This window comes from Triticum urartu, chromosome 1A, assembly GCF_056163025.1.
Source record: "Triticum urartu cultivar PI428250 chromosome 1A, HENAU_Tu73, whole genome shotgun sequence".
In the NCBI taxonomy this organism is placed as follows: domain Eukaryota; kingdom Viridiplantae; phylum Streptophyta; class Magnoliopsida; order Poales; family Poaceae; genus Triticum; species Triticum urartu.
In genome coordinates, this window is record NC_141873.1 from 543019087 (window position 1) to 543032733 (window position 13647).

The following is a 13647-nucleotide window of genomic DNA, read 5'->3' on the forward strand; positions in this document are numbered from 1 at the left end:
CATGAATAAATACAGTTGTAAGACATGCAATTTGCTAAACCTTTTTTTTTTGCAAAAATACCATATCTATTATAAAAATTCACTGGAAGTACAAAGCATCCCAAACATAATAAAAATTACATCGAGATCCATAGAGAACCTAACGACCATTGTTGCCGCGAACGAGTCGCTGACGCGCCGCTGTCGCCGCTCCCATACCGGAGTCGGCCTGACCTTGTCGATACCAGCTGGGAAGTCTTCGTGCATGTGCCCCTAAGGACCAGCGTTCAGGAGCCGCAGTCGTTGCCGTTGAATCTTTGAATCGATCTGAAGAATCTGACATCAAATCTCGTCGTTGCATGCAACGAGAAGCCCTAACCTCGCCGCTCCCAGGAGCTGGCAGGAATCTACGCTGGAGCTCCTCTAATCCGCCCCGACAAACGAACTTGAGGAGGATCGGAGCCCAAGAGACTGACTCGAAGAAGAAACGTCATCATCTGTCCGAGAGCCGTCCTTGCGAGAACGAAAACCCTACCTATCTAAGCCGAGGCACCAGGAGTACCCTCCGCCACCAGCCGTCGGAGCTGCAAGCGAAGGGGAGGCAAATCGACAGGCTCGCCGATGAAGATCGAAGGGAAGAAGGCTTTCCCTAGTCGTCTTGCGAGAGGGGAAAGAAAAGGCTAATTTTAAATAGAATTATGTTTAATTGCAATTTGCTAAACCACTTGGGCTAAGAGTAAAAATTTGAAGATCAACATCGTATTATTGAGGGTTGTTTGGTTTGTAGCCACACTTTGCCACATGTTAAGTTAGGCAAGTTTTGTCAAATTAGGTGTTTGTTTGGTTTTAGCCACACCTAAAGCAAAATTCCTTTTGTGAAAAATAAGCCACATATGTCATACGCATAAAAAATGTAGCAAGACTCCCCTAGACAAGTCAAATTGTGGCTAACTATTTGAGGACCTAAGATTTTTTTTTAGAAACACCTGCAACTTTATTGATACTCATAACAATTACAGGTACACTGATTTGGACCTAAGATTCAAGAAAATACAAAGTAACTCCTATGACTAAGAATTACAATGAAAATACAAAGTAATTTCTTAGAGGAAAACGTTTGTTTTAAGTCGGATGAAAAGAACGAAACGCAAGCCGCTCCCGTTGATCGACACGTGTCCTCTCGCCCTTCACCGCTTCGCTCGGCCGGCCTTATCTCTTCACCCCGTCTCTCCTCCACACGTTTTCATCCCCGCTCACTTTTTTCTCTTTCCCATCTCTGCTCGCGAGAAGAGGAGAGCCCCCATGGCGTACTTCGGCCACGGTGCTGCGAAAAAGGGAGCGACGGCTCCACCACGCTCCTGCATCCCACCACAAATGGAGAGACGGTGAAGTCCGCACGCCACCGCCGCAGTGTTGCATCCTCGAGGGTGCGACGCAACGCGTATGGGGGAGGCACTCGCTCGTCGGTACCGCCGGCGATGCGTCGCGCTCGTCGACGACCATCTGTGCTCCAATGCAGAGCAATGCATCCATGGCCACAGCACTGCGATACAACCTGCTGATGCTGCAAGTCGCCGGCGGCGGAGCTGCATTGGAGAGCTCTTGGGGCCATTGGAGCTCCACCGCGGCTGCAGTGAAGCGTCGCCGGAGGGTCGGGGTTGCAATATAGCGTCACCGGAGCTGCAGTGAAGCACGTCGGAGGGTCCTCGGGGTTGCAATGGAGCGTCGCCAGGAGCTGCAGTGAGGCAGGCCGGAGGGTCGTCGGGGTTGCAATGGAGCGTCGTCGGAGCTGCAGTGAAGCACGCCGGAAGATCGTCGGGGTTGCAATGGAGCGTTGCAGGAGCTGCAGTGAAGCACGCCGGAGGTTGCAATGGAGCGTCGGCGGCGCCACCGGTGCTGCCATGGAAGCTGCTGCGCTTGGTACAGGGAAGAAAGACGAGGTTTGTGCTGCGATCCAACTGATGCGCTACGTATAGGGAAGGAAGACGAGGCTGTGCTACGATCCAACGGCAACCCCCGTCAGATCGGACGGTTGGTTAGGCGGATAATTTCCCGAGGAAATCATCCGACTTATTCGTAGCAGTCGCCTTTCTTAGATGACGGGGGCGACGACGGCACGAGAAACCCTTGCTAGCCAATCTCTTGGTTGGTCGCGACTATTTGAGCACTTAAGATAAAAGCAAGTGCGACAAACACATTGTGATAAACTGTGGCAAAATCAGTCACAAACCAAACAAGCCCTGAGTTTTTTTTTTTGTTCCTTTCAGCCAAACGGGCTGTAAGAGTTATATTGGGCTGGTCCACAAGTCCAGCCCAATACCCAATAGGCTGAGCGGTCAGCTTGTCAAAGGGGAATCCCGTGTACGATTGGGACCCGGGTCAACCCGGACCCGTTTTATAGGGGAAGCCACAACGGCGGCGATGCGGCTACTCTCCGGCGTCCCCGCCTCCCGCCTCACCTCCCCGCGCATCTCCTTCGCCCGCTCGAGCCGTAGAAGCATGGGGGCGAACGGCCCCGCAAGCAGCACCGCCGCCTCGTCATCCTCTTCCTCGGCCACTGCCGGCGCCGGCGCCGGCGCGGCCCAGAAGCCGTGGCTGTTCGTCGGGCTCGGGAACCCCGGCAGGATGTACAAGGGGACCCGCCACAACGTAAGATTCCGGCGATCCAGCTATCTGGATCCCGCTTTGCTTATCTTGAAAGGAACTGTGCGTTTTCAGCTGGTAGCCCTGTCGACTGTCCAAGTTAATCATGATGCAATTCATAAATCCTAGTAGTATTTGCTAGAAATCACAATTTTCTGAAGCCATTTATACTATGTCTACAAACGTTGATGTTGCGTGGTTGGAAAGGCTAAATTAGGCTTTGATGCTAAGCTCTTCGCCAGGGTAAAGGTGTTATCTTTTTGGTTGCTTGATACTACAAACTCTTGGCTTTCAGTTAACTGCGCACTGTCCCGATTAATGTGATTAGTTGAACTATATTCTGGATTACAGTATATCACTATTATATCCTGTTGGTAACCATTCTGTTGTTGCATACAGGTTGGGTTTGAGATGATTGATGCTATTGCAGAAGCTGAGGGGATATCTGTCAGCACTAAGCAGTTCAAATCGATGGTTGGGAAAGGTAATTTCCACATAAAGCTTGTTGATCTACAAAAAGTGCAGCTGTGCGTAGCTATACATTTGAGATATACTCTTATTTTGCGACGGAGGGAGTAATTTATAACTGACCACTGCAACAAGCTAAATGTTGGCCTGCTCAAATTATGTCTAGCTCTGTTTTTGATTTATGTTTTCCGGCAGCTTATTTTTACTTCGCTAGTTGTTCACATAGAGAGCAACCAAATAAGGCTTGTTGGTTAAGACTTGGTATCCATCATTCTGTTCCTGACACACATTCCTGTAAGAAAGCACAATAAAATGTTCTTGCTTTTTCTATTGAGTACTCCCTCCGTCCGGAAATACTTGTCATCAAAATGAACAAAAAGGGATGTATCTAGAACTAAAATACGTCTAGATACATCTTCCTTTATCCATTTTGATGATAAGTATTTCCGGACGGAGGGAGTATTATCCAACTCCAGGACGTTGTAATAGTCTAATACTCCCTCTGTTCCTAAATATAAGTCTTTTTAGACATTTCAAATAGACTACCACATACGGATGTATATAGACATATTTTAGAGTGTAGATTCACTCATTTTGCTCCAACGTTTACGAGTCGAAGAGTCGACGAGCCGTTCCAAGGTTGAGACTCATAGACTAGTCTAGACTAGTGCAAGACTAGTCGACATGGTACTGTAGCACTGAACTTACAGTACATAACTAATAATACCTAGTAGTAGTATGTAGTATTACACTATATAAGTATACAAGTACAGTATACAATTGAAACAAGCAAAGTGGAGTCACTGAGGCAGAGCAGCACCAGCAACTAGCAGCAAGCACAGCAGCACCAGCAGTCTATCTGCGAGCAGAGCAGCACCAACAGCAAGCAGAGCAGCACCAGCAGTCCAGCAGCGAAGCAGAGCAACAGCAGCGGCAAGCCAAGAAGAAAGAGGAGGAGAAAGGAGGGGCAAGGCAGAGCAGCACCAGCAGTCCAGCAGCGAGGCAGAGCAGCACTGAGGCTCACCTGCCTGAAGAGGAGAAGAGCACGAGGGGCCGGCGGCGCGAGGAGGGGCGCGAGACGAAGGCGACGGTGGAGCTTCAGATCCGCGACGTGGGGCCGGCGACGGTGGAGCTTCAGATCCGCGGCGGCAGGCATCCAGCGGCCGGCGGCGCGAGGAGGGCTCGACGGGCGCGTCCAGCAGCCGGCGGCGCGTCCAGGTGAGGAGGGGAAAGAAAGGATTAGGTCTCCCGCGGGATGAGGCATCGTAGTCGATGACTGGCTCGACTCATACAAGTAGTCTACATGAGAAACCGAGTCACAGCCAGTTTGCGACTCATAGACTAGTCGAGCGACTAGTCTAGACTAGTCGTTCGACTCGTAATCGTTGTTTTGCTCCCTATGTAGTCACTTGTTGAAATCTCTAGAAAGACCTATATTTAGGAACGGAGGGAGTAGATGGGTGTGAACTGTTAACCCATCATTTGTAGTTGCACTCTGTTTTTGAGAAAAACGATTCCTGCATGACCTTTATGCACTAGGCTTATATCTTTGGTTAATGTACTGTAAGAAGTATCTACATGCCAATCTTTGTGTAATCAAGAATTATGTCCTTAGAACGCAAGTTCTTAGTTTTTTTCCATATGCTTGAATTTTTGTTCGCAATGGACATGGATAAGTATTTAAATTCCTGAAACGGCATTGTTGATCTTATTGCCTTGTATTTATAGGCCTCATTGGTGATGTCCCTGTAATGCTTGCCAAGCCGCAGACTTTTATGAATGCAAGTGGTGAGTCTGTAAGTACAGCAACTCTAATAATGCAGCTTCAGATCACTATTTTCAGCAGGCCCTGTTTACTGAATAGGACTGCCTTATGCAGGTCGGCCAGCTGGTTTCATATTTCAAGATACCACTTAATCAAGTCGTTCTGGTAAATATTGTCCACTAGCTCATAATACATGTTTTGATGCTCCTAGTTATTCACAAACTGTTGTTTGATTCTTCTAGATCTACGATGATCTAGACTTACCCTTTGCAAAACTACGTCTACTGCCAAAGGGGGGACATGGTGGGCACAATGGGTATTTATTTAACCTGTTCCCATCCTGCTTTGTTCTGTGGTTCTTTGTTATTTCTTCTTAATCGTTTGCCTTTGTTCTACCTTAACATATGATTAATGTTTCAGGATGAGAAGTGTCATTCACCATCTGAAACAAAGCCGTGATTTCCCGCGGCTAAGAGTTGGTATGTTAAACGATCGCTTCTTTAACGCCTTTGTCACTGAGGTGACGAATCTGAAAATACAAATCCCCCAAATGTTGTGCAGGCATTGGACGGCCAACTGGAATGATGGGAGCCATCGGTTTTGTTCTACGTGCATTCAGCAAGGAAGAACAAGAAGAGGTACTTTTACCTGCATATTGCATTGTACATATTTTTGACAAAAATATAACAAACTGAACAATATGCGTGGAAATTTGCTTCTGCGCTGATCATGTGCTTTTTCTTCTTGTAAGCAAGCACTCAGTGACTAGCTGAAGCACTATATCGATGTGTACAAACAACCACAGCATCAGCTAACTTTTGTCTCCACCCCAATCTTTTGCAGCTTGATTCCACGTTTCTGAGGGGCTTGCAAGCGGTGCGGATAATGTTGCTGGAAGGGTTCAACAAGAGTGCGACCTTTGTGAACACTCCAGCTCCACAGCCACGTGAAAACGTTGAAGAGATGAAAATAACCTGACCTTAAACAACGCTGAGATGCACACTGTGAAGTGTAAATTAGTTTGTTCAGGTTAAGAGTCACTCAGGTAGCTGCAGAAACTAGAAAGCACAGAGGACCATTGTCCTTTGAGCATACGTATCCTGAATTCCAGATTCATTTTGAGCATATGTATCCTGAATTCCAGATTCATTTGTAGAGGCGTCCAATGGAGCGCACACCAGAGCTTGTAAAATTGCAGTTGTACGACGTTTTCGGTCTCCAGCGTGAAGCATTTATTTGTTCTAGTGTTTATATCAGCAGATTTTGTTCCAAGCAGATCTCCTTACCTAACAGTTGAGTTTCTCTATTTTACATGGCTTGATTGCCGCCTTTTTGGCATTTTTAACCACTCTGTAATGAAACTTAGGTTATGTGAATCTGTTGATGCATAGTAGATATTATTGTACTTTCTAGAAATGTACTCCCTCCGTTCAGAATTACTTATCTCAGATATGGATGTATTTAGAACTAAAATACGTCTAGATACATCCATTTCTGCGACAAGTAATTCGGAACGGAGCGAGTACTTGTGTGGTATGTTTAGCCGGTTGATTTCAAAACCTGGGATGTTTTTGTCGATAAAAATTGAACATTGTGTTTCTGCATCTGATCATGAGAATGGACAGCTTTGTCTGAATGACCATCAGTTGGATGTGATCTGATGGAACAGACGGTGCTCGTCAGATGTCGGCCAAATCAGGACCGTCCATCAGACTTTCTACCGCTTTCCAGTCTCCACTTTCCACCAACCCCGTGCTACAGTCTAAAACCCTCCTCCACCCCCACAGTCCACATCCCACCCACTGCTCCCAATCCCCGCCGCCGCCGCCGCCAGCTCCACCATGGCGACCACCACCCACGCCCCTTCCCCGTCGCCATCCCTCTCCTTCCTCCTCTCCCGCCCCCGCTCTGCCGCGCCGCAGCTCCGCCTCCGCCCCGCCGCCCACCGCCGCGTCCGCTGCGCCACCGACGCCGCCGCCCCCGCCGCCACCAACAAGCCCCGGCGCGCGGCGGACGAGGACATCCGCGAGGAGGCGGCGCGGCACCGCGCCCCGGCCAACGGCTTCTCCGCCTGGTACGAGCCCTTCCCCCCAGGCCCCGGCGGGGCCGGCACGGACGAGCGCTACTCCCTGGATGAGATCGTGTACCGCTCCAGCTCCGGCGGCCTGCTCGACGTGCGCCACGACATGGACGCCCTCGCGCGCCACCCGGGGTCCTACTGGCGGGACCTCTTCGACTCCCGCGTCGGCCGCACCGTCTGGCCCTACGGCTCCGGCGTCTGGTCCAAGAAGGAGTTCGTGCTCCCCGGGATCGACCCGGACCATATCGTCTCCCTCTTCGAGGGCAACTCCAACCTCTTCTGGGCCGAGCGCCTCGGCCGCGACCACCTCGCCGGGATGAAGGACCTCTGGGTCAAGCACTGCGGCATCTCCCACACCGGCTCCTTCAAGGACCTCGGCATGACCGTGCTCGTCAGCCAGGTCAACCGCCTCCGCCGCGCCCCGCTCTCCCGCCCCATCGCCGGCGTCGGCTGCGCCTCCACGGGGGACACCTCCGCCGCGCTCTCCGCATACTGCGCGGCCGCCGGGATCCCCGCCATCGTCTTCCTCCCGGCCAACCGCATCTCGCTCGAGCAGCTCATCCAGCCCATCGCCAACGGCGCCACCGTGCTCTCCCTCGACACCGACTTCGACGGCTGTATGAGGCTCATCAGGGAGGTGACCGCCGAACTGCCCATTTACCTTGCCAATTCGCTCAACTCCCTCCGGCTCGAGGGGCAGAAGACGGCAGCCATTGAGATACTGCAGCAGTTCGATTGGGAGGTGCCCGATTGGGTCATCGTTCCAGGAGGCAACCTTGGAAACATATATGCATTCTACAAGGGATTCGAGATGTGCCGCGTTCTTGGCCTTGTTGATCGGCTGCCACGGCTTGTCTGTGCACAGGCCGCCAATGCCAACCCGCTGTACCGCTACTACAAATCCGGGTGGACGCAGTTCCAGCCACAAGTGGCCGAGCCTACATTTGCGTCGGCGATTCAGATCGGTGACCCTGTATCAGTCGACCGTGCGGTGGTCGCACTCAAGGCAACAAATGGCATCGTCGCAGAGGCCACGGAGGAGGAGCTCATGAACGCAATGTCCCTCGCCGACCGCACCGGCATGTTTGCCTGCCCGCACACTGGGGTCGCTCTCGCAGCGCTCTTCAAGCTCCGGGAAGAGGGCACCATCGGGGCAAACGACCGCACGGTGGTCGTCAGCACGGCGCACGGCCTCAAGTTCTCCCAGTCCAAGATAGACTACCATGATCAGAAGATCGAGGACATGGCCTGCAAGTACGCCAACCCGCCGGTCAGCGTGAAGGCTGACTTCGGCGCTGTCATGGACGTCCTCAAGAAGAGGCTCAAGGGTAAGCTTTGAGTATGATGCCCTCCTGCTACTGCTGCTGACCCCTCCGATTGGCTACTGTGATTCGATTGTCTTGTGCATCTGATTCAAATGTGATTGGTTTGCTGTGTGGAGCATTCGAACCCTTGATTTGATATCTTGTAGGTGAGTGAGACTCTTGTAGGCGTGTCCGCGGGGAATGGTTAGGGGGTGTGGTTGATTATCTCTTGTACCGTGTTGTGTTCTATGGATAATAAATGATTGTGTTGTGTTGCTGTTCATTGAATAATCAATCATTGTCTGTTTGCTCCATGTTGCACTAGTATATGGAGTCTGCGACTACTGAAACCTGAAGTTGGATTCGGGTGCTATATATGCCTATGCCCGCATTCCAGTTTACACTGAGTCTTGTCGAAACTTTTCAATTCTTCATTGTAGTTTTCTACTTTTATTTAGACAGTAGGCAGCACCCATCTTTTCATTCATAATCTTTTCATTACAAGCATTGGTCCTCATAGCTTCAGGTTCCTCTTTGTACCAGCAGCATTGATCATATTCTGCAGATTTTGAAAGAACATGAGCTGGACCATTGCTACAACATTTTACATGAATAAAAATTATTACTAGATAAAAACATCGAGGCTCTATTCTTGGTACTATCTTGGACATTGGCGCCTGTAGATGATCTGTCAAACTCACTTTGCACCTTATTTATCAGAGATAGGCGGGTGGTCTGAACTACCTACCTCTGAAAACTCTTAACTACAACATTTATCTTATGAAAACCTGAACTCATGCTAAAAGACCTGGCGCGATGCAAGGGCTTCAGCCACTTCTGGGATCCCAACATGGTGAATGGCAGCCTGATTCGCTGCCTGCACTGATCCATGAACAAGGGCGCCTAGACCAGCTTGTTCAGACTTCAGAGTGGGCAAAAGTCGCCGCATCAACATTTATCTGCGACACATCTTCCTGTGGCGGAGACCATTTTCTTTTTGATGATGAGGTATTGAGGTCATGCCAGGCTTTGATTTTACCCACAATACAGCTCGCTATTACTGGAGCTGTTCCTGTTTCCCCAAATACCGCGTTGTATAGTTGTTGCCAGTGCCATATATATCATGGAAATCTGAAGCTTCGCCAGTTCAGAATTTCAGCCCAATATCCATGGCCTGATATCAACAAAGCTTGTTAGCTTTAGGCAAATACCATATCCATATTTATTTATTTCCACCCATAGCTCTTGGACATATTGTCAATGTAAAAAAGAAAAGCAACGATCCACATCTTCCTTACAATTACAATAACAGCCGTACCTTGTGGGAACTGATCTCAGTTGGAGTTGAGAACCTTGCGGGCAGACAATTATGGGCCAGCCTCCAAAGCACCACCTTCATCTTGTTAGGAACTGAATTTTCACCCATGGCTTCTCCATAGTCTTCAGGTGGGACGAGATACCCTTCCCTGAGGAACAACGTTCAGACCAGAAAAAAAGTGTCTTCAGCCCAGGTTGTAAGCCTGATAAAATCCCAAGCTTTCCTGTAAGTTTAGATGGTAGCAGTCGCCTCCCCTCTTGGCCTCTTTCTTCTTTGTAGTTTAGAAGCTGGCGTCTAGAGGTCCGTGACCTAGTTTTTATTTTTATTTTGATATGAGGCAAAAGATTTGCCATTTTCATCGATTAAGAGAGAAGTTTTAGAGGTTAAGGTCCAAGGCCGAACTACAACAACCACTCATGTGGCATTACGTTACTCAAGTGCCTTGCTCCTACAATGCTCCAAAGATAGGTCTCCTCTTTAATCCTAGCAACGATGACTCCCACCGAAACGGCATTATTACGGAAGATCCGTCCATTCCTCTCTTTCCACAACCCCCCAAGAGATAAGCAACATCAAGGAAGCAAGTAGCCCTCGCGATTGGGTCTTCTTGGTAGCATTGTGGCTCCACCTCTCTTTAGCGGAAGCCGCGTCACCCCGGTCGAAGGATGCACTTCATGGTGACCAAGACAATCTTTGATCATGTGCCAAAGTCTGAATGGGTGGACCTGCTTGCACGGGGAACAAAGGTTATAGTTTGGCCACCCATGAGGCCACGATGATGAAGCTTGCCTGCTGTCCAATCCTATTTGTTGATTGCCATCCATGCGAAGAACTTGTATTTAGAAGGTGCCCAAATCTTCCAAACAGTCGGGATCATGGCCCTGTCAGCCTGGCCAAAGAATTGCACCTTGTATGTCGAGCCGAGTAGTGTCCGCCAGTAGTGAACTTCCAAGTGATAGTGTCAGGCTTGTCAATATTAAGGTGGACATGGGAGAGCCTCTCCCAAAGGTTGACAAACTCAAAGATGTGTTCGACGGGGATGCCTTGAAGAATGTCCACCTAGGAAGTCCAGTAGTTGTCGTGTAAAGCCATTTGAACCAAGCAATTTTCTTCTTCGACAAATCATAGATTTTTGGAGCCACATCTTTGGGCCTAATCCCATTGAGCAAAGGTGACTCCCGGTACTTGGCACACATGCCATACCCAACTTGGACCTTGGTAGCCGCGACAAAGATATCTCGCCCATTGGCATCACAAGGAGTTCCCAAACCAAACCATGGCTTGTACGGGTGAAGCCACTCAGCCCACAAGCACCAGAGGCGAAGGGGAATGGAAAACTTGTCAAGATTTAGGATTCGAAGGCCTCCATGCAGGTTGGACTTGCACACTTGCTTCCAATTTAGCTTGCATTTTCCACCTATGACCTTATCACAACCTGCCCAAAGGAAAGCACGTCTGAGCGCATGGATCTTCTTCTTGACCTCCACCGGTAAATCTAACACCGTCATGTAGTAGATAGTAATCGCCATGAGGATCGACTTGACCAAGACCGCATGACCAGTTGAGGCAATATGCCTTCCCACCCAAGGAGTGAACTGACTATTGTCCTCAAGGGGCTTGTAGTGAATTCTCTTCAATCTCTTGACAAAGGCAAACCAAGGTATATTCGTCGGAAAGGAGGAATACTTGGCAAGTCAGGACTAGAGGATGTCCGGAAGATCAACATTTTCGGAACGGATTGGGGCGACAAAACTTTTGAACAATTTGTGAAAAGGCCAGCGACACCCCCAAAGTGCTTGAGAGTGCTCGTGAAGAACTGGACGTCCTCCTTAATGGGTGCAAGAAAAACAACAGCGTCGTCCGTGTAAAGCGAAGTATGGATACACATAGCATTTCCACCAAGGGGATGAAGGTTTCTCTAAGCCGTGGCCTTCACATGAATGTGAGGATGAATAGCAGGAGGTAGATGCTCCCATGCCTCAACCCACAACCAAGCTTGGTGGAATCGTCAGATACGCCATTGAGCGGAATGCGCGACGAAGCCGAGGGCAGCAGTGTCAAAACCCAACCTATGAAGTGAAGTGGGAAACCAAGGTGTCAAGGTAGTTCGAGGAGAAAGGACCACCGAACCGAGTCGAAGGCTTTTTTTAATGTCAAGTTTGAAGAGACGCTAGGGTTTCCCAATGGTAGAAGCGTCTCGCGAGATTGCGCACATACATGAAGTTGTCGTGGATGCATCTTTTTTTTAATGAATGCACGTTTGGCGTGTGAGAAGAGCTCATTCATGTGCGAGGTAAGTCGGTTGGACATCATTTTAGCAATTAGCTTAGCGACGACATGGATAAGATGAAAGAAATATGCCCTAGAGGCAATAATAAAGTTTTTATTTATATTTCCTTATATCATGATAAATGTTTATTATTCATGCTAGAATTGTATTAACCGGAAACTCAGTACATGTGTGAATACATAGACAAACAAGAGTGTCACTAGTATGCCTCTACTTGACTGGCCCTTTAATCAAAGATGATGAAGTTTCCTAGCCATAGACATGAGTTGTCATTTGATGAACGGGATCACATCATTAAAGAATGATGTGATTGACAAGACCCATCCATTAGCTTAGCACTATGATCGTTTAATTTGTTGCTATTGCTTTCTTCATGACTTATACATGTTCCTATGACTATGAGATTATGCAACTCCCGAATACCGGAGGAACACTTAGTGTGCTATCAAACGTCACAACGTAACTGGGTGATTATAAAGATGCTCTACAGGTGTCTCCGATGGTGTTTGTTGAGTTGGCATAGATCGAGAATAGGATTTGTCACTCCGATTGTCGGAGAGGTATCTCTGGGCCCTCTCGGTAATGCACATCACGATAAGCCTTGCAAGCAATGTAACTAATGAGTTAGTTGTGGGATGATGCACTATGGAACGAGTAAAGAGACTTGTCGGTAACGAGATTGAACTAGGTGTGATGATACCGACGATCGAATCTTAGGCAAGTAACATACCGATGACAAAGGGAACAACGTATGTTGTTGTGCGGTTTGACCGATAAAGATCTTCGTAGAATATGTAGTAACCAATATTAGCATCCAGGTTCTGCTATTGGTTATTGACCGGAGATGAGTCTCGGTCATGTCTACATAGTTCTTGAACCCGTAGGGTCCGCACGCTTAACATTCGATGACGATATGTATTATGAGTTTTGTGATTTGATGTACCGACGGTTGTTCGCAGTCCCGGATGTGATCACGGGCATGACAAGGAGTCTCGAAATGGTCGAGACATGAAGGTTGATATCTTGGAAGGTTATGTTTGGACACCGGAATGGTTTTGGATGAGTTCGGGCATTTTTCGGAGTACCGGGGGGTTACCGGAACCCCCCGGGGATTTAATGGGCCTTAATGGGCCATAGTGGAAGAGAGGAGGAGGCGGCCAAGTGGTGGGCGCCCCCCCAAGCCCAATCCGAATTGGGGAAGGGGGTCGGCCCCCCTTTCCTTCTCTCCCTCTTCCCTTCCTTCCCCCTCCTAGTTGGACTAGGAAAGGGGGGAAACCTACTCCTAGTAGGAGTAGGAATCCCCCCTTGGGGCGCGCCATAGGAGGCCGCCCCCCCTCCTCCACTCCTTTATATAGGGGGAGGGGGGCACCCCATAGACACACAAGTTGATTTTAGCCGTGTGCGGTGCCCCCCTCCACAGATTTCCACCTCGGTCATATTTTGTCGTAGTGCTTAGGCGAAGCCCTGCGTCGGTAACTTCATCATCACCGTCACCACGCCGTCGTGCTGACGAAACTCTCCCTCAGCCTCAGCTGGATCTAGAGTTTGTGGGACGTCACCGAGCTGAACGTGTGCAGATCGCGGAGGTGCCGTACGTTCGGTACTTGATCAGTTGGATCGCGAAGACGTTCAACTACATCAACCGCGTTTAACGCTTCCGCTTTCGGTCTACGAGGGTACGTGGACACACTCTCCCCGCTCGTTGCTATGCATCTCCTAGATAGATCTTGTGTGATTGTAGGAAATTTTTTTGAAATACTGCATTCCCCAACAGTGGTATCCGAGCTAGGTCTATGCGTA

At 49.2% G+C, this 13647-nt stretch overlaps 2 protein-coding genes across 2 annotated transcripts; both read left to right on the plus strand.

Moving 5' to 3' along the window:
- The first annotated feature begins 2336 nt into the window (after positions 1-2336).
- On the plus strand, positions 2337-6106 carry LOC147992426 (peptidyl-tRNA hydrolase, mitochondrial-like). The gene is made up of 8 exons (XM_087530211.1): positions 2337-2628; positions 3022-3106; positions 4819-4886; positions 4970-5020; positions 5098-5171; positions 5276-5334; positions 5417-5493; positions 5699-6106. Exons 1-8 carry the CDS (start codon positions 2401-2403, stop codon positions 5831-5833), a joined length of 777 nt encoding a protein of 258 aa, XP_087386337.1. The 5' UTR covers positions 2337-2400; the 3' UTR covers positions 5834-6106.
- A 520-nt stretch (positions 6107-6626) lies between these two features.
- LOC125528167 (threonine synthase, chloroplastic-like) lies at positions 6627-8522 on the plus strand. The gene has a single exon (XM_087530203.1). The coding sequence runs from the start codon at positions 6697-6699 to the stop codon at positions 8272-8274; it is 1578 nt and encodes a 525-aa protein (XP_087386329.1). The 5' UTR covers positions 6627-6696; the 3' UTR covers positions 8275-8522.
- Positions 8523-13647: the final 5125 nt, after the last annotated feature.

Coding starts and splice junctions, on each gene's coding strand:
- LOC125528167 (XM_087530203.1), top strand. CDS start 6,697: ATGGCGACCACCACCCACGCCCCTTCCCCGTCGCCATCCCTCTCCTTC.
- LOC147992426 (XM_087530211.1), top strand. CDS start 2,401: ATGCGGCTACTCTCCGGCGTCCCCGCCTCCCGCCTCACCTCCCCGCGC. Junction 3,107..4,818: donor CAAATCGATGGTTGGGAAAG/GTAATTTCCACA, acceptor TTGTATTTATAG/GCCTCATTGGTGATGTCCCT. Junction 5,172..5,275: donor GGACATGGTGGGCACAATGG/GTATTTATTTAA, acceptor TTAATGTTTCAG/GATGAGAAGTGTCATTCACC.